This window comes from Strix uralensis, chromosome 28 (assembly GCF_047716275.1).
Source record: "Strix uralensis isolate ZFMK-TIS-50842 chromosome 28, bStrUra1, whole genome shotgun sequence".
In the NCBI taxonomy this organism is placed as follows: domain Eukaryota; kingdom Metazoa; phylum Chordata; class Aves; order Strigiformes; family Strigidae; genus Strix; species Strix uralensis.
This window is the reverse complement of record NC_133999.1, coordinates 3,003,574-3,029,679: the sequence shown is the minus strand read 5'-3', so window position 1 is coordinate 3,029,679 and position 26,106 is coordinate 3,003,574. Positions and strand designations below refer to the sequence as shown.

Here is a 26,106-nt window from a genome sequence, read left to right as displayed (position 1 = left end):
TCACTCTCTACAGCTCCCTGAAAGGATGTTGTGGAGAGGTTGGTGCTGGTCTCTGCTCCCAGGGAATTAGTGACAGAACAAGAGGGAACGGCTTTAAACTGCAACAGGGGAGGGTCAGACTGGACAGGAGGGAAAAATGTTTCCCAGAAAGAGTGGTCAGAGAGTGGAATAGGCTGCCCAGGGAGGGGGTGGAGTCCCCATCCCTGGGTGTGTTTAAGGGCCTTTGGATGAGCTGTGGGGGGATGTGGGGTAGGGGAGAACTGTGTAGAGTCGGGCTGAGGGTTGGACTCGATGATCCCGAGGGGCTTTTCCAACCTGAGTGATTCTGGCATTGACTACAGCGGTGGGTGGTGGGCAGACAGACGGGCAAACAGCAGGTACCCTGCGTGTGTTAAGAAAATGACAGCAGCCATCAGGCTGGGTGTTCAGTTGTGTCCCAACTCCCTCCTGCTGGGCTCCCCGGGATGAAGATTAAGTCTGCGACGAAACAATTTGTGACGGCAGAAGGAAGGAGAAGAAATGGAGAAGCCGGAGCAGCCCGGCAGGTCCAGCTCCTTCTCTCTGCAAATGAATCGGGACAACAGGGGACCAATTTTTGACCTTTGAAAATCACCCGGCGTATCGCTTACCCCTGGAAAAGCAGCGTTTAACCCACCGGAGCTTTATGCAACACCCTCCAGACCCGTGCCTGGACACGCATGAATCGCCACGCGTGTGGGTTTGCTCACGCGGCCACACGCGGTTTCACACCAGCAGCCGGGATGAGGCTGAAGCTCACGGCGGGACCCCGCGACCCGCTTCCCGCAGGAGAGGTGAGGCCCCAGCAAAGCTCCAGCCTTTCCGCGAGGTTATTCCTGTTACTAATCCATTAGAGCTGCCAGCATAAACATTTTCTTTCCAGTTCTCCGAAGGGATCTCGGAGCTGTGTGGGCACAAGCTGTGCTGCCGCTCAGTGGCAACACGCAGGAGGGTTCCTTGCCTTGCTGGCAGATTTTCAGCCCCTTCGAGGCAAGGAGAGGCTTTTTGCTTGGTTTTTTAAGCAGATTAATTTATTTGTTACTTATATCATAAATATTTATATGTTTATTACAGGTGCTACAATGCCATTGTGTATTTATAGTATATACAAATACATAATACCTTATATTTAGAATATTTACAAACATTTCTCTTTATATATGTCTATTTATATTTATATTTATAAATATACTTGGTATTTATATTTATTATCTATTATTATATTTAAATTTATTATTCAACTATAAATTTTTACATATGTATTTTATTACCTTTAATATTATATTTATTATATTTATATTATGTTTATTGTTTATATATTAAATATAATTTATATTTATAAGTGTGTATTTATACGTCTCTATACTGTCTGGATGTTTCTCTTGGTCTGCCTGTACCAGCAGTGTAACGGATAACTTGCCCCCACTGCGCTATATAAATTAACATTAAACCCACCGCCACCTCCCTGGCCACGCCCCCGCCTTGACCACGCCCCCACCACCTGGCCCCGCCCCACCTGCAACCACGCCCCCCTCCCGCCCGTCGCCAAGCCTCCCCCGCGCGGCCACGCCCCCGGGGAATCCCTTCCCCGCCCACCACCGCGAGCCCCAGCGCCACGCGTGTGCGTGCGTGCGTGCGTCACGTCCGGCGGCGGGATCCGGAAGTGGCGCGGTGGCCGGTTGCTATGCGGCGGGCCGGCGGCGGGTCGGGAGGTGAGTGCGACCGAGGCTGACCGGGCTCCTCGGCTGGGCAGTGGGAGCGGGAGGCAGCAGGGAGGGCTCCTCCGGGGCGGGCCTGGGCGAGAGAGCGCCTCTGGGCTCCCGGGGGTGCCGCTGAGTTTCTGGGGAGCAGGGTGGGGGGTGAGGCGGGGCCGGGCCGTGCGGCCTGTCCGCTGCTGGGGGCGTGAGGAAGGGGCGGGGGGTCCCTCGCAGGTCGCCGCGCTGCCCCGCGGGCTGCCGGGGCCTGTCCCTTCCCTTCCCTGCCGCCGCCCGGTGCGGGGTTGTGGGCGCCGCTCGGAGCGGGAGTGAGCGGCTGCGGTTTGGCACCCGCGCAGGGACTTCGTGGCACCTCGGGCGGGCGCTTTCGTAAGGATAGGGCGTGTGTGGAAGGGCTGTGAGACCAGCTGGGGGTGGTGGAAAAAGGGTGACAGTCCTGATCCGTGCTGAGGTGTCAGCACTTGTGCACTTGTTGGGTTTTTTGTAAAATGTTGTCGATGTTCTATTATGTCTGGAGTCTTCACGTTTTGGGGCCTGGCTTTGCAGGTGGTGGCAGAGCTGAAGATACTCTGTTTATGAAGACCTTGTGTGGCAGGTGCGCTGCTGTGTGTCCAACTTCCTTTGGTCTCCCTGAGCAGAGTCGGGCACAGCTGTGCTCCAGGCAGGGTCAGCCGGAGCAGGTGGCTCAGGGCAGTGTCCAGTCAGGCTTTGGATGTCCCTGAGGATGGAGACTGCACAACCTCTCTGAGCAGCCTGTTCCTGTGTCCCGCCACCCTCACAGTTTTTTCTTATGTTCAGGTGGAATTTCCTGTATTTCAGTTTGTGCCTACTGCTTCTTGTCCTGTCACTGGGCACCACTGAGAAGAGTTTGCTTCCTTCTTCACATTCTCCAGTCAGATATCTATATGCATTAATGAGAGTTGTCTCTTCTCCAGTCAGAGCAGGCCCAGCTTTCTCAGTCTCTCCTCATGTGAGAGCCGCTTCCGTACCTTCATCATCTCTGTGGCCCTACACTGACCTTGCTCTATGTATTTTTTGTCCCGGAGAGCTCCAGACTGGACCTAGCACTCCAAATGTGGCCTCACCAGTGCTGAATAGAGGGGAAGGATCACCTCCCTCCCTTGAATTGCTGTGGCAATGCTCTTCATAATGCTGTCTAGAAGATCACCTATGATTTCTTTTTAACTCAGGGACAGAAGAGCGATGGCTTTGAGAATGGTTGGTGTGCCTTGTCAGTCGGAGGTGACCGGCTGATGTTTGAACACCAGCTGGTCTTTCTCTCTGCTGGTCATATCCCAAAATGGGGAGGTAAGAATCCCAAAAGAACGGTCAAATTAAACTGTGATGTCTTCTAAGTGAAGGACAGGGAACCTAACCATGAGTTCGTGGCTAATGGTGAATTCAAAGGTGGGAATAGTGTCTTGAGTACGCTCAAGCCAGAGCGTGAGCAAAGCTAGAGTAGAGCAAAGTAAAAAGTTTTGTGAAGAATCTGTTTGTCCTTACGTTGTTTCAGAGTGCATGGTGCTGCTTTTTGGTATTAAAGTCCTTTTTTAAAGCAGATTATCCTCTTTGAATTTTAGGATCAGCATCTCATGTTTGCTTCCCGCTTCCTGGCACTTCAGCATCTCTCCGGTGGGGTGTCCGCGTATTCTCAACACCACTTTGCGACAGATCGTTGTGATAGGAATACTTGCTGCTGCTGTCTCTTTGCTTTACTACTCTCTGGTAGTCATCCGCCATAAGTATGGGCGTGCATACAGGGACAAAAGATTCCACAGGTGAGAGCTGAAAAGACTTTTGTGGAAAGGAATGAAATGGAGTTTTGGTGTGAAAGAGGAAACGCTGACAGGTTGTGCCTGTAAAATACGTGAATGGGGTGGAAAAAGTATGAGTAAAACTTCCTGCTTTTTAAACAAAACTTTTCTTATCTAAGTTGATTTTAATTTATCAATAATTCAGCTTTCTAATATCTATGTATCTGTACCAGCTCAGTAAAACTATAGGCGCAAAAATACTGCGTAATAAATTATTTAGGAAATTACTTTTGGTATTTATTCTGAGAATTTGATTCTTATGGGTGGCACTTCACTGTTTTTTCTTCAGCAACATTCAACAGTGAATACTGTGTGCTTCCTACGATGGAAACAGTTGTCCTGTTTTGAGTCTGATGTTGAGAAAAACTTCCATATGGAACTTAATTGCCACATAGTAATGCCTGGTTTTCTTCTAGATATCTTGCCCGAGTAACTGACACTGAAGCTACAGATACAAACAACCCCAATCTGAACTATGGAATCGTTGTGGACTGTGGCAGCAGTGGCTCTCGGATTTTTGTGTATTGTTGGCCAAGGCACAATGGTAATCCACACGATCTGCTGGACATCAAACAGATGAGGGACAAAACCAGAAAACCAGTGGTGATGAAAATTAAACCAGGTACTGGAAAGAAGTTAATTTTAGATGCAATTTTCTAGATAGTTGCCTATCCTAACTTTGCTTTTTCAAACCCCATATTTAAAGTGTCTGGGTAAAGGACACTTGCAAGTTGTCAGCATGGCACTCCTCCAGATTTCTCTGGGTTTGGTTTGCAGAGAGCTTTGTTCAGCTTTAAAGGTTGAAACATGACCCTGACGGGCAGGAGGGAGAGGTTTCTCGACAGTTGTCGGTTCAGTTGTCAGTTAACTTGATTCTGTTTATTTAGTTAATAAATACTTGGCTTTCTGTAAAGCTATCTGAACCACTTATATAAACAGGCAATATGTCTAACACAGGTTTTTGCTTATTGTTTAGAGGATGTTCAAGTGTTAGCTTCATTCTTATTTTTCTCATTTTCGTAGTTGATTTCATGGGTTTGGGTTGTTGGTTTCTTCTCTCTGCGTTGGCTATCAAGATTTTCCAGGAAATGCCCAAAACTTGAGTTGCTTCACTCTCCTATTTATCTGTTTCACTAGGCATTTCGGAGTTTGCCAGCTCTCCTGAAAAGGTCAGTGATTATATTTCTCCACTTCTGAGCTTTGCTGCTGAACATGTGCCACGTGCAAAGCACAAAGAGACTCCTCTTTATATTCTGTGTACTGCAGGAATGAGGATTCTGCCAGAAAGGTTATTGGCTGTCTTATTTTTAGCATTTAGAATAGCGATCCTGGTGTGTCTGACTATTTTTAACTGTTCAAACTGTAATTTTGCAGCCAGCAGAAGGCAATACTTGAAGATCTGCTCACTGATATTCCTGTGCATTTTGATTTTCTGTTTTCGGACTCACATGCAGAGGTTATTTCAGGGAAACAGGAAGGTAGGTTAACGTTGGAAAAATTATCTTTGCAATGTTTATTACTTTCACAGTACAACTTGGATAACTTTTTTTTTGTTGCTTTTTAAAATTCTGGTTTGGTTGAGAGACCTTATTCCTCAGTAGCAACATATGGAGTGTGGAGATGATCATCTGCTGTGATCTTCTAATGTGTCTAAATGTTTTCTAATTAGCAGTGAAAATAACTTATCTGTGTTTAGCAGGAATTTTAATCCATTTTCTCTGGGTTTGGGGAGGGAGGGGTAAGGATAAGGCATAACATTCTTGATGGAACAAACCTTGCAGGGAAAAATGGTTTCTAAAGGAGCAATGTTTTGATGTGGTCAACTCACTAGAGGCTTAAAAACACTTTAAAAGCTAACTTGCTTACTTTTTCTGAAATGCACACATCCGACTGTCTTTAATACATTGAATTAGGATTTTTACCATAGCCTTGACTTGGGAGAGGAGGACTAGAATAACTTGTCAGGAATCTTTAACTTCTAAGTATTTTATATAATATGAGCAGCAATATAGCTTAACTCATATGCAAAAAATCCCTCTTTGTTTTTAAGATTATATGCACCAGATGAATGTACTGAAATGTCCAAATATGTTTTCTTATGCATGTAGGAGTATATGCATGGATTGGCATCAACTTTGTTCTTGGAAGATTTGAACATACAGATGATGGTAAGTACCTTCGTTGTGAATTGGATTTTTAGGAAGGATTTCAGGTACATTCCTGCGCTTTCACTGTTGATGGTGTGTTTTTAGACAGAGATGTTAATGAATGGTGTGTGTGCAGATGCTGATGTTGGCTTAATTTGTATGTGAAGTTCCAGTGATCTGCATTGCTACAAAAAAGTTAAGTAGAAATAGTGTACTGCTGCTTTAGGCCCATCCTAGTTGTATTTCTTATCACCTTTTTGTCATTTTATCCAGAGGATGAAGCGATTGTGGAGGTGCATGTCCCAGGCAGTGAAAACAAAGAGGCCATCTTCCGTAAGAGGACAGTGGGTATTCTTGACATGGGCGGAGTGTCGACTCAGATAGCATACGAAGTCCCTAAAACTGTAAGCTTTGCCTCTTCACAGCAGGTTATTATCTGTGCAACTTTCTTCTTTTCCTTTTGATTTATTTTAATGCATATTTGTTGTTTTGTTTTCTTTGTTTTGAGTCCTATTCCTCATTACATCACATGTCAAAGCCAAGGCAAAAGAAGATGACAAATACAAGTTTCTTCATCAGCTAAGCAATTCATTTGTATTTTGTTCATTCAGAAAGTTTATTTCAATTAGTATAATTTGCCACTAATTTTTAAGTGCATTCTTTGTGTGCATGTATGTATGTACAATTTTTAAATTTGTGTTACACTTAAGAGACTGTATTCTGGAGTTTAGAAACCAAACGTTGTGTGGTGGTTCTTATATAAGAACTTCTATAAGATATGACTTTTCCTTCAAGTTGGATTGGTAGAAACTGAATTAACAGGACATGGGGGTAACAGTACAGTTTGTTTAAATATCACCTACATCGTCAGCACAGTTCATCTGTTGCAGGAAGCAAATTTCTTTGTTACAAGTCTTAAATGAAACATAAGTTGCTCTAGCTTCAATCCACCGAGTTCTTAATTCCTGAATTTTTGAAGCTGGATAATCTCCCATTCACTTAATTGAGAAATATCTAAAGGCTAGCATAAAAGCCCTGTGTTTTGACTCTTAGTGCACTGTTACAATGATGTATATATTTATTTTTTTTTAAATCTTCCTGTGAAATGGTGCATTTTCATTATTACAGGTTTTAATAACCATACTGCCTTTCAGACAGATGGTGTAACAAATAGTTTGGGCTGTTAAACAGAAGTATGGGCGTTTAGATTCAGAGCAGATTGCCCCAGTCAGATATGAAATGGAAAGAAGAAGAGTTGCAGTCAGTTGATGATGACTGTTGTACATCTCTAGCTGAGCATAAGCTGATATAAAATAGGTTTTCTGGCCATGGAACCTCTCCAGGTTCCCAGACAATGACAAGAGAGTCAAACAACTGACTGTGACGCTTACAGCCCTAGTGCTGTTCTTCATTCACAGTGTCTGTTGGAAGCCATGCAGTGTTATGCTCCATTTCTGAGCACGTTCTGCATGAAATGCTTCTGCTACGCAGCTCATAAATATCTGCAAGTGACTGATGTGTGGTATGTGAGGAGAGATGAGTGATTGATGGGTCGCCTGAAAAGCTGGAGATCTCCAGATTGGAAAATGAAGAACAGCTCTGCTGGGCAGCCTATAAATCTGCCCGGCCTAGCAATCAGCAGCAGGGGGACTCAGTCAGAGACTGTAGCACTGAGATTAGTAGCCACAGCACGTACTTTTTCAGAGGAGAAGATACTTCAGGGTCTGTAGTAGCAGTTCTGGAAATTCCTGGAGTATCAGTAGTGATATTGCAGTTCTCTGCAATCAGTATGCTTTGCTCTCCCTAGGAAGTAGAAGGTATGTGGACCTGTGAAAAGCAAAATAGATAAGTAAGGAGTGAAGTTTAAAGATGTCTTTGAGCATCCAGTTGTCCAAAAAACTCATCTGTAGGTTCTGGCTCATACTGGTTATACCTAATCTTGGTGCTTGTGTTCCTACAGGAGGAAGTAGCCAAAAACTTACTTGCAGAATTTAACTTGGGCTGTGATGCTCATCAAACCGAGCACGTATACAGAGTCTACGTTGCAACGTTCCTTGGCTTTGGAGGAAACGCAGCGCGCCAGCGATATGAAGACAGTCTGTTTACCAGCACAGTGCTTAAAAACAGGTAACTGGCTGCAGCCCCTTGGGGATACGGGCTGCAGCCCCTTGGGGATACGGGTCGTGTGCATCACCAGGCTCAGTAACCCCCCAACTTGAATATATTTAGTAAAGCGTCCTGACGTAAAACTTAATTTCTACAGCTGCATGCAATGCTGAAGTTTCCTTAACGGAGGATGCTTTGTTTTGATGCTGTCGTATCCCAGAACTTGCTGTTTCTGATATGCAGTTGTTACTGTGCTTGTTTCTTTATACAGACTGCTGGGCAAACAGACTGGCCTGACTTCTGATTCACCCTACCTAGACCCTTGCCTGCCCCTAGATGCTCAGGATGAGATCCAGCAGAACGGACAGATAATGTATCTGCGGGGAACGGGAGATTTTAATCTGTGTCGTGAAATTATTCAACCGTTCATGAATAAGACTAATGAAACGCAGACATCTCTTAATGGTGTCTATCAGCCTGCTGTGCACTTTCAGAACAGTGAATTCTATGGTTTCTCAGAGTTCTACTACTGCACCGAGGACGTGTTACGCATGGGAGGAGATTACAATGCTGCTAAATTTACTAAAGCCGCAAAGGTAGTGCTCTTGAGAGAAACTCTTAATTCAAAACATCTACTCTCCAGAAGCATTTTGTTCGGAAATTCTTGCAACAAAAAAATCTACCTTTAAAGATCCAAAATCCTTTTACCTGGCAATAAACTGTCACAGGGCATCTCTCTTCCTCACTGTGTTTTCTTTCAGAATACTTGTTTTAAGGCACAAGAGTAAAACTGACTCACTGTAGAGGGAACCGGACTTGTGGTAGTCACGTTACAGCAGAAATATTGATAATGGGGAAATCCACACTGCTTCCACCCCTTGCTTCTTTTTAGGAATGTCTGACTTGTTAGAAAAAGGATTTCTTTTCCTCTTGCTTCATACATTTTGCACCAGTTTCCCAGGTGTTACTCTTAACAGGGACCAATCTGTTGGGGACAGTTTAAAGTAAGGCTACAACATAGAGTAGAAGAGTACGACCTGCTTTGTCAGTGCCCTAAAAATAAGTTGTCTAGTTAGTTGGAGAATATAGTGTTACTGAATATTTAACCATAAATGCCAAGTACGGATCAAAATGTTACAGAAAATACCATGATGTTCTTGACTTTTCTAGTTTTCACTATTTGCAGAGCATCTTATCTAGTCGCATCTTTTTCTTAAGGCAGAAGCAATGTTGAAGTCTTTTTTTTTTTTTTTTCTTCTTGAAGGATTATTGTGCCACTAAGTGGTCTGTCCTACGAGAACGTTTTGACCGTGGTCTTTATGCATCGCATGCTGATCTCCACAGATTGAAGTAAGTATTTGTGTTCGTACAGCAAAGTCATTCATGCAGAGCTGCCAGGGAGAGGTCAGGGTCATGTCCAAATGATCCATTTAATGAACTCATTGAAGGTGTGAATATAACCTTAAATATTGCATCAGCCATAAAAAAAATACTGATAATTATGTGTTTAATTGTGTCCCCAGTACTCTGGGACTCTTAACTGCTGACCTGACCTTGTGCCACTCTTTCTATAGGTACCAGTGTTTTAAGTCTGCCTGGATGTATGAAGTATTTCACAGTGGTTTCTCTTTTCCTGCGAGTTACAGCAATTTGAAAACAGCTCTGCAGGTTTATGACAAAGAGGTGCAATGGACCTTGGGAGCCATTCTTTACCGAACACGGTTTTTACCTTTAAGGTACCAGTTGTTTTCTCAAGTGTCTAGAAAGAGCATTTGGGTGGAAGGTGCGGGATGTTTTGGGGGGGGAAGAGGTACAGTGGTAGCAAAGCAGCTGACGGGTAGGGGGAGACAAGATGTTGTTTGTAGAGCATTAGATCTAACCTCAGCACATATTTCGAGCAGCTCAAGTAATGCTTTAAGAAGACTATTCTACTAAAACGAGCTCTGTTTCCCGTGGTAAGATAGTTGGGAGGCAAAGTTAGATTGGCAACTTATGTCCCTTATCCCTTGGATTCTTTTCAGAGACATCCAGCAAGAAAACTTCCGTGGAAGTCACTCCCACTGGAGGAGCTTCTCCTTTGTTTACAATCACTATTTGTTTTTTGTCTGTTTTCTGATTGTGCTGCTCTCCATCCTGCTTTACCTGCTGAGGCTCCGACGGATCCACAGGAGAATGTTGCATAACAGCTCAGCTACTTCCCTATGGATCGAGGAAGGCCTCCCACCACAGAAGATCGCAGGACCCTTATGAGATGCTGTGATGAAGAGCTTTTATTGGACTTGCTACACAAAAAGCCATTTTTGCCTCAGGGTTCCTCCTTTTTGTCCCTTTAAACCATTGAAGAAGCAGATTGCCCAGAGCGTGTAATACAGCTAGGCTTTGGAAATATGGGAAAATGGGGTCAACTTGGCTTAGTCTCATCAGACAATATCTGCCAAAAATTACTTTTTTTTTAATATTGCACTTTTGTGTGTAATGGGACGAGCAAAGGCTCGTCAGTAAATGCGTAGCAGCAGCTTAAGCTACGTATGGTAAGAGAATGAGTGTGAATTCTCATCCTTTGGGTGAGATTGTGAAATACTGTTAGCTAGGGTGAATGAGGACTGTTTTTATTTTCTTTTCCAGATTCCAGGATTGATATCACTTGACTTGTCAGTTCTGAGTCTCCTCAGTCAAAGAAAAGGAAGTGCAGGGTTTTCAAAAACAGTAAGGAAGCAACCTTTTAGGACAGCTTATCTGATTTTATATTCTGGAATAAGTACTGTGATGGAGAAGAAGAATTTATTGCACCCAATGCTGTGCTTCCACAAAACTGCTTAAATCAGTTTTGTTTGTTTGTGACAGTTTCCCCTTTGGTCTTGGAAAGCTATATCCTCATAGTGGCAAAAGTCACTACTTTTTAATCCTTTATTTCTGTTTCAAAATCATTCAGAGATCTCCCTGAAATTCCAGTACGGTGAAGAGAACTGGAATATGCCTAGGCTTTTGTTTCTGCTAGAGTAGACATGCACAGTGTCTTCTTTTTGGTTTTGAGTACTCTGTTTTGTTAATTTATATTTTATTTAAAACTGTTAATTTTACTTGAAAGTAAATTTGTCCATGATTAAAAGTGGGATTTATATGAGCTTCTGGTCTATGGATATTTTATTGCACAGTACCACTTCTGTTCTCACTGTTTGTATCCAACTGGCAAAACTTTCTTCTCTTCTAGTAGGTGTGAATATGATGGAAAACTGGATGCTGTTTTCAGTATTGGAGAACTAGATGCGTTGATACCATTTTTGTCATACTTAAGGTGCAGTTTATTCATCTAAAAATCTAGATACTTCGAATTGTTTTATAGTATCCTTTTGATACACTTGCTTTTGCCTTTGTCTAGGAAATTTAGGCTTGATTTGCTGAACTACAGCTAAATTTAGGTGCTAAATTTCCTGCCTCTTCCATCCTGTGGCTGGTAGACGGCCGTGTTGCAGTCATAAGAATTAACTGGATATGTGGTGGAATTTTGAAATGGCAACGGAATCTTTAACTGAATGTTCAGAAATAACAAATAGCATCTTCCTTTTATAAAGGATTTTTTTGTACCTGACAAGTCTAAGCACTTCACCAGCTGAGAGTCTGGTTTGCATTTTGCTATTTTTTGAGCACCATCTGAGTGAATGCTTAGATAATACACCTCTCACTTCTGATGTCTGGAACTGTGGTACAAACTTGTTGCGCTTGTAGGCTGATAAGAATTATCAGAAAACTGACACTGTCAATTGTTAGAGAGCCTGTACTTCCTGTTTCTGAGATGCCTAAAACTAGAGTAGAGAGCCTCTAATTGCACGCTTAGATAAAGCGGCCCCCTTTGGACCAGGGCTGATGTTAGTGCTAAAGTGGAGAGGAGGTATCAGGGTGTGACTTGGCAAAATCCAGGCAGATGCCAAGCATCTCTTAGCAGAGGAGATTAGTGTCTCAAATGCAGCAAGCAAAAAAAAAAAAAAAAAAAAAACCCACCAACCCAATAAATGCCGATGAAAAACTTAGGAAAATCATAAAAACATGAAAAAGTTGAAGGAAGAATGTTTCAGACCTAAAATAGAATTTCCTTTTAGATGCTGCAGCATTTTCTTTTTAGCGAGGTTCTGAACATGAAAAGGACTACAAAACAAAAAAAATCTTAACGTATAACTTTAAAATTGAGTCTTTAATAGAACGAGAAGATTGTTTTTTATTAAATAACGGACGGTCATGGGGGAAACTATTCTGGCCTTAAACTAAGGTGGTATAAACACTTTTGAAAGGAAAAGCAATTGTCTAAAGTTATATAATTTGTGCTGGTGGAGCCAAGTGCAGGCTTTTGATACTGCTTTCTTGTTTTGTAGGATGGACAAACTGTGGCTGTGCACAATGAAGTGTGTGCTTTATGGCCCCCAGAGCTTAAGAAGATTTTGGTAGAACAAACAGCTAGGAAGCTTGGCGAATGCAGTAGGGACAGGTACAGCGCTGGGATAACGGAGGCGGAGTGGTCTGGTGCTTACATGTAAAGCATTGTGGGCCTGATTTAGGGTTTCCACGCTCGTTTTTGAAAGCACCACGATGGGGAGTGAAGATACCAAGTACTAAGAGAGATGAGATGAATGGTGCTGAGAAGGTGATCAGGAAAATGGGGTGTGAAGAGGCAGGATACTTCCCATGTACCCCTGACTGCACTGCTGTGTACAGTGTCTCTTTTTGTTTTTTTTTTTTTTCCTTTGTCTTTTTTCTGCTCCAGGATACTAACAGTGTTGTCCTGCTTTTTCTAGTGGTTTCGTTCAGGAAGGGCAGAATAAAGATAACCTAATACGCAATTTCCTCCTGTAATGGTAAAAAAGATACTGCCAGCAGAGATTGGTTGTGGGAGCAGCTACTGTTCATTAAAAATCTAAGCAGTGCATGAAAAACCAGATTCAAACAAGCCTAAGGCCTAGAAACTTAAACAAGCTTTTTTCATTCATGCAAAATAGTGCACAGAGGCCTGGTTTATATCTGTATTTCCCCCCCGCTTCATTCAGATATTGGGTGGTAAAGTGCTTGATAAGGTGAGCAGGTGTCAAGGTGTTTCAAAGTGAGTGGGGGTGAACACTTTTCAAAACTAAAACCAGCTGGCTCTTATGTGCCTGGGGACTTGCTTTCCTAAACTCTTTTTAAGGTCTTTAAGAAATCTCATTAGATGCTCAGCTGCCCCTCCCTGTGTGTGAGAAGGGCCAATTTGTCATGGTAATGCCAGTCACTGAGTCTCACTTTCACAGCTTGTTTGGTTTTTTTTCCAATTAACTGTTTCCCCAATTACTTCTTCAATTTGTATTTCTTTGTGCAGGTTTTTTGCTGCATTATGTCTTTATGGTTGTGATGCTAACTGAAAGATTTGAGGGGAATAGGCTGAGTTTCTTTAAACCCAGCCTCTCAGCCATTCCATCCATGACCACACAGTCTCACACCCTTGTAGTACAGTCAGCTTCAAGGGGTTGAGCACAAGGGGGAAGCAGCACTGGGACCCTCTTTATTTTCCAGCAAGCTGGGGGTTAAGCCCCTTGATCTCCCACAGGTACAGGGGGCACAGCAGAGGCAGCTGACTTATAAGTTTCCTCAAGGTGCACAGGAGAGAGCCATCATACTCATTAGAAGCTAGAGACTATAAGGGCTGGGAGAACAGAGGGCTGAGGAAGGAGGGATGGTGCTGTGCTCTGGTGCTCTCTGGACATGTTACTGCTTATCTGAGGTATTCTAGCTTCAAAGGGAGGATTTTCCTCTGTTGGAGGAAAGGTGGGATTGTTTTCATTGCTGTGAAACCATGGGGAAGGTGCAGCAGAAGTCTGGTAGGATGCTGTGGAGGGGAGCAAAGCGTGCAGAGTGGTTTGCGGTGAGGTACTGAAGTAGCAAACCAAGCCTAAAACTGGTGGCTTTGGATTGCTTTAGCAGCTGTCCTGGGACAGATTGCTATTGCTTGGAGAGAAGTGCATGTGTTGAGAGGAATTTCAGCAAATTCTTAGGCTGTGGCTCTGAAATGGTTGATTGTGCCTTTGGAAAGAGCAGAGCATCAGTGACTTGGAACCTCTGGCTTTTGCTTCTTTCAGGAGGTGGTTTTAATGCTGAAACTGGGGTGTGCTTGGGTTTTGGGTATGGAAAAGAGTAGGATTTTTGTGCTGGGAAAGTGTGTTTTAGAAGAAATGATGTTAAAAACCAGCTTTGAGTACCAGCCTGACCATCAGGGCAGTGTAGGGCAACAAAATGGTGCTGAGCATGTCAACCTGATTGTATATTTATGTGCAGGTTTGTGGTGTGATCAGAGTATGTCTGTGCCAGGAAGCAGCTGGAGCACCCTGCAGGTCACTCTGCTCCCATGGTCTCGCCGCTGGTGTGTCTGCGAGGCCAAGGGGATGGCCTGTGGGGTAGGATTGGGATTGGGGAACAGTCTGCTCCTCCTGGAGCACCCCAGAGGAGGTGCCCAAGTGCTGCTGATTAACGAGATGTTGGTCATCCAGCCCCCAGCGCGGGGGGGGGCTGGAGCCAGGCGCCGTCCTGTGTAACGCAGCACAAGATTTCGGCCCACGGGCTGCGTGAGGCCCTTCCTGTGAGGGCTTTGTGGGAGTTCACTGCGTGTTAGTGTTTGCTCTATCGAGGCTGACAGATGAGCGGGTGCCTTTAATTGCTTTAAGAGCTTAAAGCCCACAAGGCATGGGGAGGGAGGCGCAGATTTTTCAAAAGCAATCAGCTGAGTGCCAAACCTAAATGCTTGGACTTACAAGACTGCTCTGCTTTTTGGTGCTTGAACTATCCTGTGGCAAGTGTTTGCAAATTCAGCTCTTGCCTTCTTTGACAAGCTGGCTGTAGTGTCCCAATAATTAGAATTACAATGTGTGTGTGTGGTGGTTTTTTTTGTTATTTCACTTTTTTTTTTCCCCTCCCTAGGGGTTTGCAGGATAGGGCAGGGGCTCTGGAAGAGGAGGAAGAACTTTGTGGCATCTCCTGAGGGGGAGACTAAAACCATTATTCTTGTAGCTCTTCTTGCAGCTCCAGATGAAGGGGTAAAATAAAAAAGGAAGCCTTTCCATCCTACCCCTGGACAAGCCTGCTCCAAAGAGACTACAGTAAGCGACACCACCAGGGGAAACATGATTCCTTTAGGAGACTTAGCAATACCTGTTTTCACTCAGTGCCCGTTCCTAGGCTCGGATTCCCAAGTCACAATGGTAATGTTTATCTGTTTGTGTCTGTTTCTGCATTAACATGCTTTATTTTCTTTCTTCTGCTTCTCCTATTCACCTTGTCCTTTCTCCAGGTCCATTAAGGACAGGTAAGGCATGCAGAAAAGCACAGAGGGGAGGCAAGGGCACTGCTCTTTGACCTATCCCAGTGACCTGGAATGGACAGGCGAATGATACTGAAGCTTTTGGCTTCACGGCCTCTTAAACATATCACTCTTCTTTTTGTTGTTATGTTTTTGTGTGTGGAAAATGTCCAAAACAAACATGGCCAAACGTGGCCCCTAATGGAAGAAGTGGTTGGGAGACAAAAGTATACCCATGAGAAAGGCAGGGGAGGGTGGGGAAGGGAGGAAGCACATGGGTCTCCTCTCGGGGCTGGTGCTTGTTGGTAGGGAGCTTGTTGGAAACAAAAGGGTTTTCTCTCTCTGCACCACTTAGGGAGGGGGACAGTCAATAGTAGTGACTTGGTGGCATGCCTGATCGGGGGCACCTTGTTCTTTCTTGTCCCATTGTTTCAGCCATTGTTGCTACTAAATAATGCATGAAGCTGGTTGAAAGCCCAAATGAGCTCTTGCTGTGTCCCTCTCCCTGGGCACCGGCCTCTCTGTGTGTAGTGTTCAGGGGACCAGGTCCTGACAGTTGTTTTTCAGGTCACCCTCCCTTTGTTTAAAGAATGGGAGGACGACAATGACTCTCACCTGCTTGTGCTTGAAGGCCTTTGGGCTGGTAGGAAGTGGTGGTGGGAACTTGCTCGGGACTGGGTTAGCAGTGTCTTCCTAGATGATGAGTGAGATGTGTTGCTGGAGATGCTTTTTAGAGCCCTGATCTTCAAAGGGGAGTGTTCAGGCAACGTACAAATGCACTGAAGACACAATGTGATGTCCAGGTTTTCCTGAACTCCAGATGCTTTCCAGGGTCCTGGAGGTTACTCGCTCTACACTCTCTGCTACAAATAATGTGCAGAGCAGGGCTGGATTTGAACCTACAGATAGATTACAGATGTCTTCTGTTCCCAGGTCTCGTGCGTATGGCATTTGACCAGCATTTCTCCTCTGCTGATAGGTCCCACAGTGACTTGCAGACAAGATGCCAGGTTTTTTCCCCATTAGGTGGTCTCTCTAGGTTGCCATGGCCAGATTTTGGCAGGCAGTAATAAACAGCAGAAGGCAGTAATCTCAGGTAACTCTTAAGGCATCGCCTGCCATGACAGCTGAGGGTCCTTAGCTCCTTGCTGGTCATGTAGGCACGAAGGGCGTTAATGAAACGGTGGGATCAGACGTGAGGATGTGTAATGCATCTCTACATAGCTGTTCCCGTGTCCTGACCTTGCAGTGAGCTCTCTCACAAATTCAGCAAGGGGAGTCTCTGTCCTTGAACGAATTGTTCAAGCTTCTGCATAAGAGCAGAACCGCTGGCAGAGGCTGTTCTTGTTAGGGCATGTTCTTTGGTCTGTCACAGTGAATCAGCACAAAAGACATTAAACCAGATGTTTCCATAACGCCTTTTAAGGATGAAGAGGGATTTGGTGCATTTGCCTGGGAGTAATGAAGGCCAGTACATTGTGTTCCTGAGCATCCTTCCCCTTGTGCAACCAAGCGGTCTTATTCTGCTCAGTTCCTCCTCTCTTCTCCCTTGCTCCCGGACATAGCTAGCTTAATCACAGCAAAATCAATCCTGACAGACTGGATGGGAGGCCAGTTCTATCTGCTCAGTGCTCTTCAGGGCCAGAAGCCCCTTCTCTGGCTCCTGCACACAAAGTATGTGCTTGCAGAGGCTCTGCTGTTAGGAGGGGGACTCTTGCCATCTAGTGGGAGGGGATGGTAAACCTCCAGGGCCTCCGCCATCCCTCAGGATAAGAAGACAAAATGCAACCCTCCTTCCTGGACTTTTAGTGCATTTCACTGCACGTGTGGGATTAGAATCCTAGAATGGTTTGAGTTGAAAGGGACATTAAAGATCACCTAGGCCCACCCCTCTGCCACAGGCAGGGACACCTTCCACTAGCCCAGGTTGCCCAAAGCCCTGTCCAGCCTGGCCTTGAACCCTTCCAGGGAGGGGGCATCCACAGCTTCTCTGGGCAACCTGTGCCAGGGCCTCCCCACCCTCACAGGGAAGAATTTCTTCCTTATACTTAATCTGAATCTGCCTTCTTCCAGTTTAAACCCGTCACCCCTCGTCCTATCCCTACACCCGTGTTCAAGAGTCCCTCCCCCCTTTCCTGTAGCCCCTTTCAGTCCTGGGAGGCCGCTCTAAGGTCTCCCTGGAGCCTTCTCTTCTCCAGCTGAACCCCCCAACTCTCTCAGCCTGTCCTCACAGGGGGGTGCTCCAGCCCCCCGCAAGCATCTCCGTGGCCTCCTCTAGCCCCACTCGAGCAGGTCCGTGTCCTTCTGCTGTTGGTGCCCCCAGAGCTGGACCCAGCACTGCAGGGGGGTCTGATGAGAGCGGAGCAGAGGGGGAGAATCCCCCCCCTCGACCTGCTGCCCACACTGCTCTGGATGCAGCCCAGGACACAGTTGGCTTTTTGGGCTGTGAGCACACAGTGCTGGCTCACAGTCAGTTTTCCGTCCACTAATACCCCCAAATCCTTCTCCCCAGGGCTGCTCTCAACCCGCTCCCCGCTCAGCCCTGCCTGTCCTTCCATCCCCACACTCTGTCACAGGAGCCATCCCACCATAGCTCTGTGCTGCCAGTAAGTGCACACATCTCTAACTTCTCTTGTTTATTCCCCACAATACGTGCATTTGCATAGAGGCATTTAAGTCGCCCCCCTGATGAAGCTGAATTACTGACTGGAATTCCTTTGTGCTGCTCTCCAGGTGCTCTCCTGCTGCCCTGGGACCCCTCTCCAGGCTCTGGGCATCTCTTGCTGGCACCAGCATCAAGCTGGTAGTGGGATGGGTTGAGGTTCCCTTTTCCCTTAGTGTTGTCACTGCCTTGACTTGGTGATGCTGGGTTTCTCAAACTCTTTTCCTTTCTAGAAATCTCACTCTTTTCACATTTTTTAGGGGCAAAACTCTGTTTATACCCTTCTATACTCATCTCCTGGATGGCTGAGTTGCACAGAGGGACTCTGTCAGGAACCTGGATGTATGGGGAAGGACACTGGTGTGTGCTGCCCAGATAACTGTATGCCACCTGCACTTTGTCAGGAGATTGCTTGGGGGAAGTTGCCTTTCAACAGCTGACTCCTTGAATCAGTGCTCAAAGACAGCTGGGATGGCTGTGTAATTGCTCCTACAGATAGAGAATGGAAAGTACTCACAAAGTGCCTTGCACATGGGTCTTTCTTGGCCTAGGAAAACCAGAAGCTCACATTCCAGTTGGGAGATTTTGGCACTAACTGGCCTCCCCCCACCCCTTTCCTGAAAGGTTAAGGAGGAGAGAAATACAAGGAAGATGTATGTGGTTTCTCTGGGTGTGCACTGCTCTATTGTTCAAGCTGCCTGGGGCTGAGAAGGAACAGCTGCTGTCATGTACAGGAACAGGCATCATCTCTGAGCCCCTGCGCCTGCTACAGAAATATGTCTGCTCTGAGTATTTCTTGGGGCTTCAGGTTTTCACCCACCTTCACGTATGAGCCTTTCATTTGCTCAGAGATAGGTGTGTAGTTAATGGATGTTGAAGGTGTGTTACTCTCTAGGTGATGCATCAAACTGAGAGCTGGAAGACACGGCTCTATCGGATCTCATACGAGGCTGATCTGCACTTCTGTTCAAAGTGCTGTTTTGTTAGAGTCTGGACTTCAGCAGAGATGGTTTTGGAATGTTTTTCTAGAGCGTTGTGGTCAGCTGTGCCTTAGTGAGCTTGATTTGCAAGACTGAAGTTCTGAGGCCTGCAGGTGTGAGGGGGTGACTGCAAAGCATGGAAAATCAAGTGGGTGATGGGAAGGAAGCATGCTGTGCTCATCGCCTGCATTGCTCTGACTGTTAGACTAGAACACACGCAGAGGAGGAGAAACAGATCTCAAAGGATTGAAGTTATTATGGAAAATGAATCTCATTTTTCCACCTTTGCTGGCTGCAAAAGAGCTATGTCATGCGACGGTCCCTCCCTGAAGAGAAACAACACAAGTTTACAGTCCTTTCAACAGCACCTGGCAGTAACCAAATAGCAGGGGATGGGAGTCTGGGAGGTCAGTTCGGTCAGTACCAAACTCCTGATGTGGAAATTGTAGAAATTCCATTAGGGATTAAATGTATTATATAAATTGGCTTATATGCCTTTTTTGAGGGAAGCATAGACCTACTTCTCCAGAAGTGCTGGACAATAGGATGGTTTGTTAGCCATCCTACGAGCTCAAAAGCAGGGATCTAGCTCTCCAATTACACATTGCAGGAACTTTCCGCTAGAGCCAATTGGTGTGAAAGTTGCCACGTGTCAGTAACGTTCTTACAGGGTAGTCGGGTCCTTCAGTTCTTTAGGTATCACCTAGATCATCTCTGTGCGGAGCAACCTTTACGGAGCTTAGTGTATCTGCTCTGTGAATTTGAAAGGTCAAGCCAACCTACGGCTCCAGAGAGTCTACAGGGTGAAAACACAAGGTTTGGGGAGGCAATGAGCCTTCTCTTCTTTTAAAAGAACTGAAAATTGGAGAAGAGAGATTATAGAACCTAATAGCGCGTACCTAATTTTTGGGAGCATGGACCATGACTGTGACTACTTGGTCAAAACCAGTCTTGACTTGTGCATATGGCAAGGCGTGTCCTTCAGGCAGATGCAGAAGAAAACATGTAGGCAAGGGATGTAGACCTGAAATGGTGGCTGAGTGTATGGCCAAGAGACAGATTCAGCTGTAGCTGGTGCTTGTACAAGTATTTTGCATGAAAATATCCATTGTATGTGGAGTCACTGAATGCAGAAAATTGGGTGCCTGCTGTTAGCTATGGTATTGCTGCCCACAAGGGTGTATCTTTGCCCTTGGGTTGGAAGAAGCTGAAAGGTTTCTGCTGGGGAGAGAATAAGAGGGGGTGGTGGATCTGTGCTTCCCTCCTGGTGAAGGGCAGCAAACTCCACAGAGCCCCAAGAGCAACGAGGTGACAGTTAAACAGGTTGGGAGGCGATAGGATGGCTGGTGGGCCTGGCAAGTGGTTTCCCTGGTCGCCTGTTTGCATGATCAGATGATGCAAATCCAGTTGGAGCAGCGTTTTTCTGTAGACTATATGATTTTGAGAGGTTTTCTAATTTTTGTTTGCTTGGTGCTTGTCTTTTGGTCTTAACCAGCTGCAGTATGAAGGGGGCAGCAAATTCCCTGAATCCAGCGCGTTACCTTGAAGAGCTTTGCTGAATTCCTGCTGAATGTTTTGCTTTATGCAACCAGCAAACTCTTCCATCAGCTGGAAGCCTTCATGGCATTTGCTGTTTGTATCCTTACCCGACCCGGGCATTCGGCAAACATTCCTCTGTCAGGCTGTCATGTTTCTCCATGCCCTGATCAGCAGACGCTCACACATTCCTTCCTCTGGCCAAACTGCCTTCAGCTTCCTGCCAGTCTGAAATAGCTCTGTGGAGCTTCTGCAGTGACACGTTTTTCCCCTGATGGCCCTGGGACTGAGCGAGGTGAGTCCGGCCAGGCCTGACCCACCCAGTGGTGCTCTGGTGATGGCCACGATGCTAATTGCAATTTGCAGTGTTTCACCTCTTTCATGAGTGTTCCTGGTACAGGAGCATTAGGGCTCTGGGGAGTGCTGTGCTAAACCTCCTGCTGACCACTTGTGCTGGCTTCCCTGGAGGAAAAGCCGAGCTCTGTTTCAGTGGCATCCTGGCTTTAAGTCCTGACCTCTTGCTATCCTCTATGTCACACCAAGAAATAACTGTCCTCTTCTTAATTTTTTTTTTTAACACCGCCATTGATCTTGGGGGACTGCCCACAGGAGGCTTTGCCACCTCGTGGGAATGTGGTTGTCACAATCCTACCAATATTATCAGCTGGGGTAGTCTCCTGGGGGGTGGGTCCCATCTCAGAGCCTGTGTTGCCAGCAAGTATTGGGGCCATTCTTGTGTTAGGCTGAACCCTCAGTTCTGGACCAGACTACTCCACGTACAGAGCCTGTGAAACAGGGAGCAAGAGGGACTTTGTGCTGAACCTTACGGTCTCTTGTAAGCAAGGTTGTGCTTCCCTGGTATTGTCAGTTTGTTCAGTGAGGAGCTATGACCTTGCTTAAATGATGCAGGGCAGCATTACCCTTCCAAACTTCCATCACTTCCTTTCTGTTGCCAGCACGTCGCAGGTTCCTCTAATGTTGGTGTCCAGTTCAGTGCAATATCCCTTTCCAATAAGAGGTGGCATCAGAGCGTGGGGAAGCTCTGCACATCAGTGCCAGAGCAGCTGGGACTAGGAACAAATGCTGCTTTTCCTGTGGTTGGGGTTGAGAAAATGGAGTTGTGCTCTGAGCAGGAAGCGGGCATTGCTTGGGGTGGGTAAATTGTGTTTAGGAAGTGATGAAAAGCCTGGGAAAAGGGGAGAGTCTGACAGACTAAGCACTTGGATTAAGCACGTGGATTAAGCACTTGAACTTTTCAAAATAATTAATAGAATTAATTTGAGAATTTGATATGAAACCCGGCAGGACTAACCTGGAAGAGTATGCTATAGGCAGCAGTTGTGTGCTAGGGAAGGGCTTGCTGGGAAGTCCTTTACAAATATGAATATGCTGAAAGAAATGGGAATATTCCTTTGAAAGTTAGCCTTTGGGAATACCTGCTGTTCTTTCTGTGCCTATCAACTTTCTGCTGACTTGTATGAAAAAGGCACTGAACATAGATTTAAATACCCAATGTCAAAGCTGGTGAGAAAATATATTTCCTTTTTTTGGGAAATGCTGACACTTCAGAATGCGTTGCTGTCCAAAATTGGGTCAGAAGACAAAATTTCAAGGTCTTTTCTGTAATAGAGATTTGAAAGACACTGTTTTCTTGTTATTTTCATGGTTACAGAAAATAGAAGGGAATAGAATTGTTATGATGCATTAAAAGCCTGAATGGAGGAAAAAAAGGACAATTTTAAAAACGCACAACCCCCGCTAGTTGATAAGATTGCAGAAGTTTACATGGCCTCAGAATAAAGTCTAATTGATTTAGCTGTTACTTGTTGATAGAACTATTTCAACTAGCTCAGACCAGTGTTACTATTTCACTGCTAGCTGTTTGCACCGCAGATGCTCTGAATTTTCTGACACAGAAGAGGTCAGGACTTTTGATCTTTTGGGTTTTTATGAAGAATGGTTTTCAGTATCTGGTTAGTTCTTGGGATATCAAGGAGTGTGGATTAACTCTTACTGCAAGATCTAGATGGTTTTTAAGTATGTGCCTTGGTTTGAGAGGCTGTAGTTACGAGCTTTAAGAATATTGAGCTGCTGGAAAAGCAATTTCTGGATGCTGAAGGGTTAAGGTGGGGGATACCTGAATAGCTGGGGAGATGGCATGCTGCAAACTCTACAAACTGTAGGGAGGGGTGTAAGCTTGAAGATGCTGTACTGTAGGACCCTGCACTCCTCTGTATGTGTAGAGTGCTTAGCACTGTGAGGCTCTGAATCAAGCTGGGGTGCTTCAAAGCCGCTGTGACCACACTGTATTGTTTAACACTGATATCGATACGATTCTCAATATTTGTTCTCTAGGAACGTCCTGAGTAAGCATTCGTGCTCCTAATCCACCTCCTTCCTTGCAACTCTGGCTAGATTCCACACCCCCCCATTTCTTTTCTGCTTGCAGTCCTTCTGCTCAGATTACAAGACAAGCCCATGATATCACCCGCTATGAGCTGAGGCTGAAGGGGCTGGCTCTGGGGAGGGGTTTGCTTGACTAACTCTAGTGAAATTTGCCAGGAAGCAGCAGCTTCTTGCAGCATATTTCTCTGGCTGCAGGATATTTTCCAGCGCAGAGGGGACCACTCAGACGGCGCGCTCAGCCCAGAAGAAAGAACTTCATGAAGCACGACAAGACAGAGGTCACCCCCAGCACAGCCTACCACTAACTCCAAGGTAAACGCTGTCCTGCCGAGACCGCGGGCCGGCACGGTGGCGTTATTGCCAGAGATGAAGGGGCTGATGAGTTAGTTTATAAACATTTCTAACCCTCTCTTGCTTCGGGGCTGAAAGTTTGATTTCACTTCTTCCCTTTTCTCTTTGAACCTATTGTCTTTCTCTCCCATCAGTTTGTTATAAAGTATGATGTTTAGACATAACAGGCTGGGAAGAAGGTGGACGTTTCTTCTAATTCCTGTCCCCTGAGACTTGATTTGGCAGGGGTGGGACGACGCAGTTACCCAGTGTCACTTTGCAAAGATGTTGTGACCGAGTTAAAGATTTGCTCATAGGCACACACAGATGAAATAAAAAAAAAAGACATGTTGCAAACTGTCTGCAAGTTCAGGCAATGTGTATTCTGCAATATTATTAAAATATGCTTGATTTAGACCAGAAAGCTACAGTACATGCCATCAGCATTGTGTAAATGTTACCAGCTAAACTTCAGAAGCAGTTTAAATTCTCCTCTCTGAATAACTGTGCTCTTTCAGAGGAAAAGGCTTCACTGCAGATGTTTCCCATTGGCAGAACAGTTACGTGCCTAGTTAAAAAACTTTTCTGCTGTCATTGCTTGGGATTCACAGCCCCTTGCAAAGCAGCCCCCAGCCTACCAGCAACTTTCTTTAGGCTGTTCCAGCATGCAGCAATTGCCGTAGTTTTCAGGATGACTCCAGGGTAGGCAGTGGTATCCACCTGAAAAGTTACAGCACAGGAACGTGGGATGTTTCTCTCTGCAATGAACCTAGTCCAGGTCAAGTTCTGATTCTTCAGCATGCACACTCTGCCTTCTTTTAATTTTAATTGTTTAGTTTAAACAGATATTATGGGGGGGGTGAGGGGGGTGTCATGTAAAAAAAAAAAAAAAAAAAAAAAAGACCAAGATAGTTTAGAAGACTATAGAGAAAGATCCTAGTTTATCTATCTGGGAGTGTAGTAGGAAAACAGTTTAGCATCTCTATAATCAGCTCACAGAGATGATGTTGTCATGCTTTCAAGTTTGTACTGAACAGGGGCTGAAAATAATTGCTTTAGGGTTTCTACTTGTCAGTTTAATTTCATCTGTATTGAACCACCCACAGTGATGGAATTCCCTCGGTTGGAAGCTAGAGAGCAGTTAGAAAACATAAAATGAAATATCAGCATGAGCTACTGTAATAGCAAAGCATATAGGGAGAAACCACATCTTCAACGTAGCGTGCTGGATGCTTGTTGCTGCAGGAATGAATTTCATGTGATCTTAGTTCTAAGTGCAGGATGATGTTGGAAAGCACCCCCAAAAATGGGTTACTAATACGAAGTTTGATACTTCAGGTGATGAGACTCCAAGATAGTCTGTTCTCCAGTCAAATCCAGTGTGGTGGTTTGTGAGTGCTGGGGCAGGAGGGCAGAGATGAGGGCTTTAGAGAAACCTTCAACAAGGTTTTAGCAGCCTGGAAAAGCCACCAAGACTGAAGGGGGGTGTTGATGGTGTAGTAGAGGACAATCCTTTGTCTTCAGCAGGGTGATTTGATAGAGAAGCCATGTATTTTGCTGAAAGAGCTGTCCTTTTGCAAGTGAAGCAGAGACCCCAAAATGCATGCCAGGTACTGTTCTCTGGATTTTTTTCAATAGTTTGACTCCCAAGTTCATTGTCTTTACCGTATTGCTAACTGCCCTTCTGTTTGGGGTGGTTTTTTTTTTTGTTTCTTGCTTATATGTTTATTTTAACCTTTTATTCTTTCTCCTCCTGAACTGTTTCATAACATTCTTGGTACTGTCTAAAAACACAGTGATGTCCTTTCCTAGAGATCGTCGCTCCAGTAGATGGAATGATTTATCAGACCAACCAGTCAGTTGGTTTGCAAAGCACTTTCTGTGAAACCCTCTGGGAGCCCGTGTGTGTGCAGATACGTGTTTACTATGAATGTCTGCAAATATACGCATTGAGGAAGAAAAGTCCTGCTCCTAATCTGTAGTAATGCTGATGGAAGTTTGATATTTCACAGGTAAAACAACGTGCTGTTCTCAAGTCAACCCGTCCTGTGGCTGTGCTGCTGATGGGTTAGGCTGTATTAATTAAGACAGCATTATGCAGGGGCATGAGAGGGATCTCCTTCTTGGAGGATGTCTAGTATTTTGCTAATGCTCTTCAAACTTAGGTCATGCGTGTATCTGGCTCTGTGAGGGTGTGTGTCAGCTGTGGATTTTAATGTGGTACCTTCTTGTAGAGTTGTTATTCATGAACTAGTTGTGTAAACTTCATGAAAAGAGGAGTTGAAGTATATAGCTCTAGTTGCCACTGCTGCTTTTGCGAAGTACAAACAGATTGCTTGGTCATCATAATTGCATCCACTAGCTACAAATTAAAGAATTTTTACTACCAGGTTCAAAAATCACTTTTTCTGTTTAATTGTCTTGGAAGTCTATTTGGGAATAAGTTCTGTTTTCTTTTAAGAGTACAGCACAAGTTCTGAGGAACAGCCAGCTGGTGCTGGCCAGGAGCCTGAGAGATGTCATGATTCACATCTCTATTCGTCTTCATTCCCCAACACCAGGCAAAGGGGAAGAGTTAAGGAAAATAAAGAACTTCCCAAAATGAAGCATATTTGAACTGCAATCCTGACATGGAGAGATGCTGCTGCATGTGTCCATCTGATCCCCAGGCAAGTGTTTTGCCTTCTGAGATAACTGAATGCATCAGGGGGGTGAAGCTGAAAGCAAACGTGAATTGCTTCAGCTGAAGAAGTAGATCCGAGAAGAGGCCACAGCCTGGATTTGGAAGCTGTAAGAAGCATTCAGCTGAACCCTTTCATGAAATATGCTGACCATGGATCTGGGTGTTTTGCCCTGCAAAAATTGCAGCTTTGCAACTCTCCTTGTGACTTTGGAGAGCAGTATGCTTCTAAACATTTGGATCTCACAGATCTAATCGTACAGTGATGCAAAGGGCTTTGGTCAGGCAACTTCCACACACACTGATTTTTCTGTTGTTAGATCGCAGCTGTATTTTAAAAGAAAACACAAGCAAAGTGCCTTTTCGTTCCTACTCTAACTAGTGTGTTTGTCCGTCAGAG

The 26,106-nt window shown here is 45.1% G+C and overlaps 2 protein-coding genes across 17 annotated transcripts in view; both read left to right on the top strand.

Annotated features, from left to right (window-relative positions):
- Positions 1–1,659: 1,659 nt before the first annotated feature.
- Positions 1,660–10,924, top strand: ENTPD4 (ectonucleoside triphosphate diphosphohydrolase 4). Of its 5 annotated transcripts, XM_074852458.1 has the most exons (14): positions 1,693–1,730; positions 2,280–2,328; positions 2,924–3,041; positions 3,314–3,511; positions 3,964–4,169; positions 4,685–4,835; positions 4,922–5,025; positions 5,656–5,715; positions 5,968–6,122; positions 7,655–7,821; positions 8,072–8,396; positions 9,065–9,150; positions 9,375–9,536; positions 9,822–10,924. In XM_074852458.1, the coding sequence occupies exons 3-14, from the start codon at positions 3,034–3,036 to the stop codon at positions 10,048–10,050; spliced, it is 1,851 nt and encodes a 616-aa protein (XP_074708559.1). In that variant the 5' UTR covers positions 1,693–1,730; positions 2,280–2,328; positions 2,924–3,033; the 3' UTR covers positions 10,051–10,924. The 5 variants fall into 5 exon arrangements, with proteins under 5 accessions (XP_074708560.1, XP_074708561.1, XP_074708557.1 ...); XM_074852459.1 differs by lacking the exon at positions 2,280–2,328 and having other exon boundaries at positions 1,660–1,730; positions 5,968–6,098; XM_074852460.1 differs by lacking the exon at positions 2,280–2,328 and having other exon boundaries at positions 1,660–1,730; positions 9,951–10,924.
- A 1,291-nt stretch (positions 10,925–12,215) lies between these two features.
- LOXL2 (lysyl oxidase like 2) overlaps positions 12,216–26,106 on the top strand; it is a 63,425-nt gene continuing 49,534 nt past the window's right edge. For 2 of the 12 annotated variants that reach the window (XR_012626638.1, XM_074852443.1), the window contains exons 1-5: positions 14,901–15,014; positions 22,892–23,008; positions 24,551–24,636; positions 24,839–25,038; positions 25,488–25,695. The gene's annotated coding sequence lies outside the window, so the exon portion shown is untranslated. Of the gene's footprint in view, positions 12,281–14,824; positions 15,015–18,034; positions 23,009–24,550; positions 24,637–24,838; positions 25,039–25,487; positions 25,696–26,106 lie in introns of those variants that run through there. The other 10 variants (XM_074852454.1, XM_074852453.1, XM_074852448.1 and 7 more) reach the window with 10 other exon arrangements.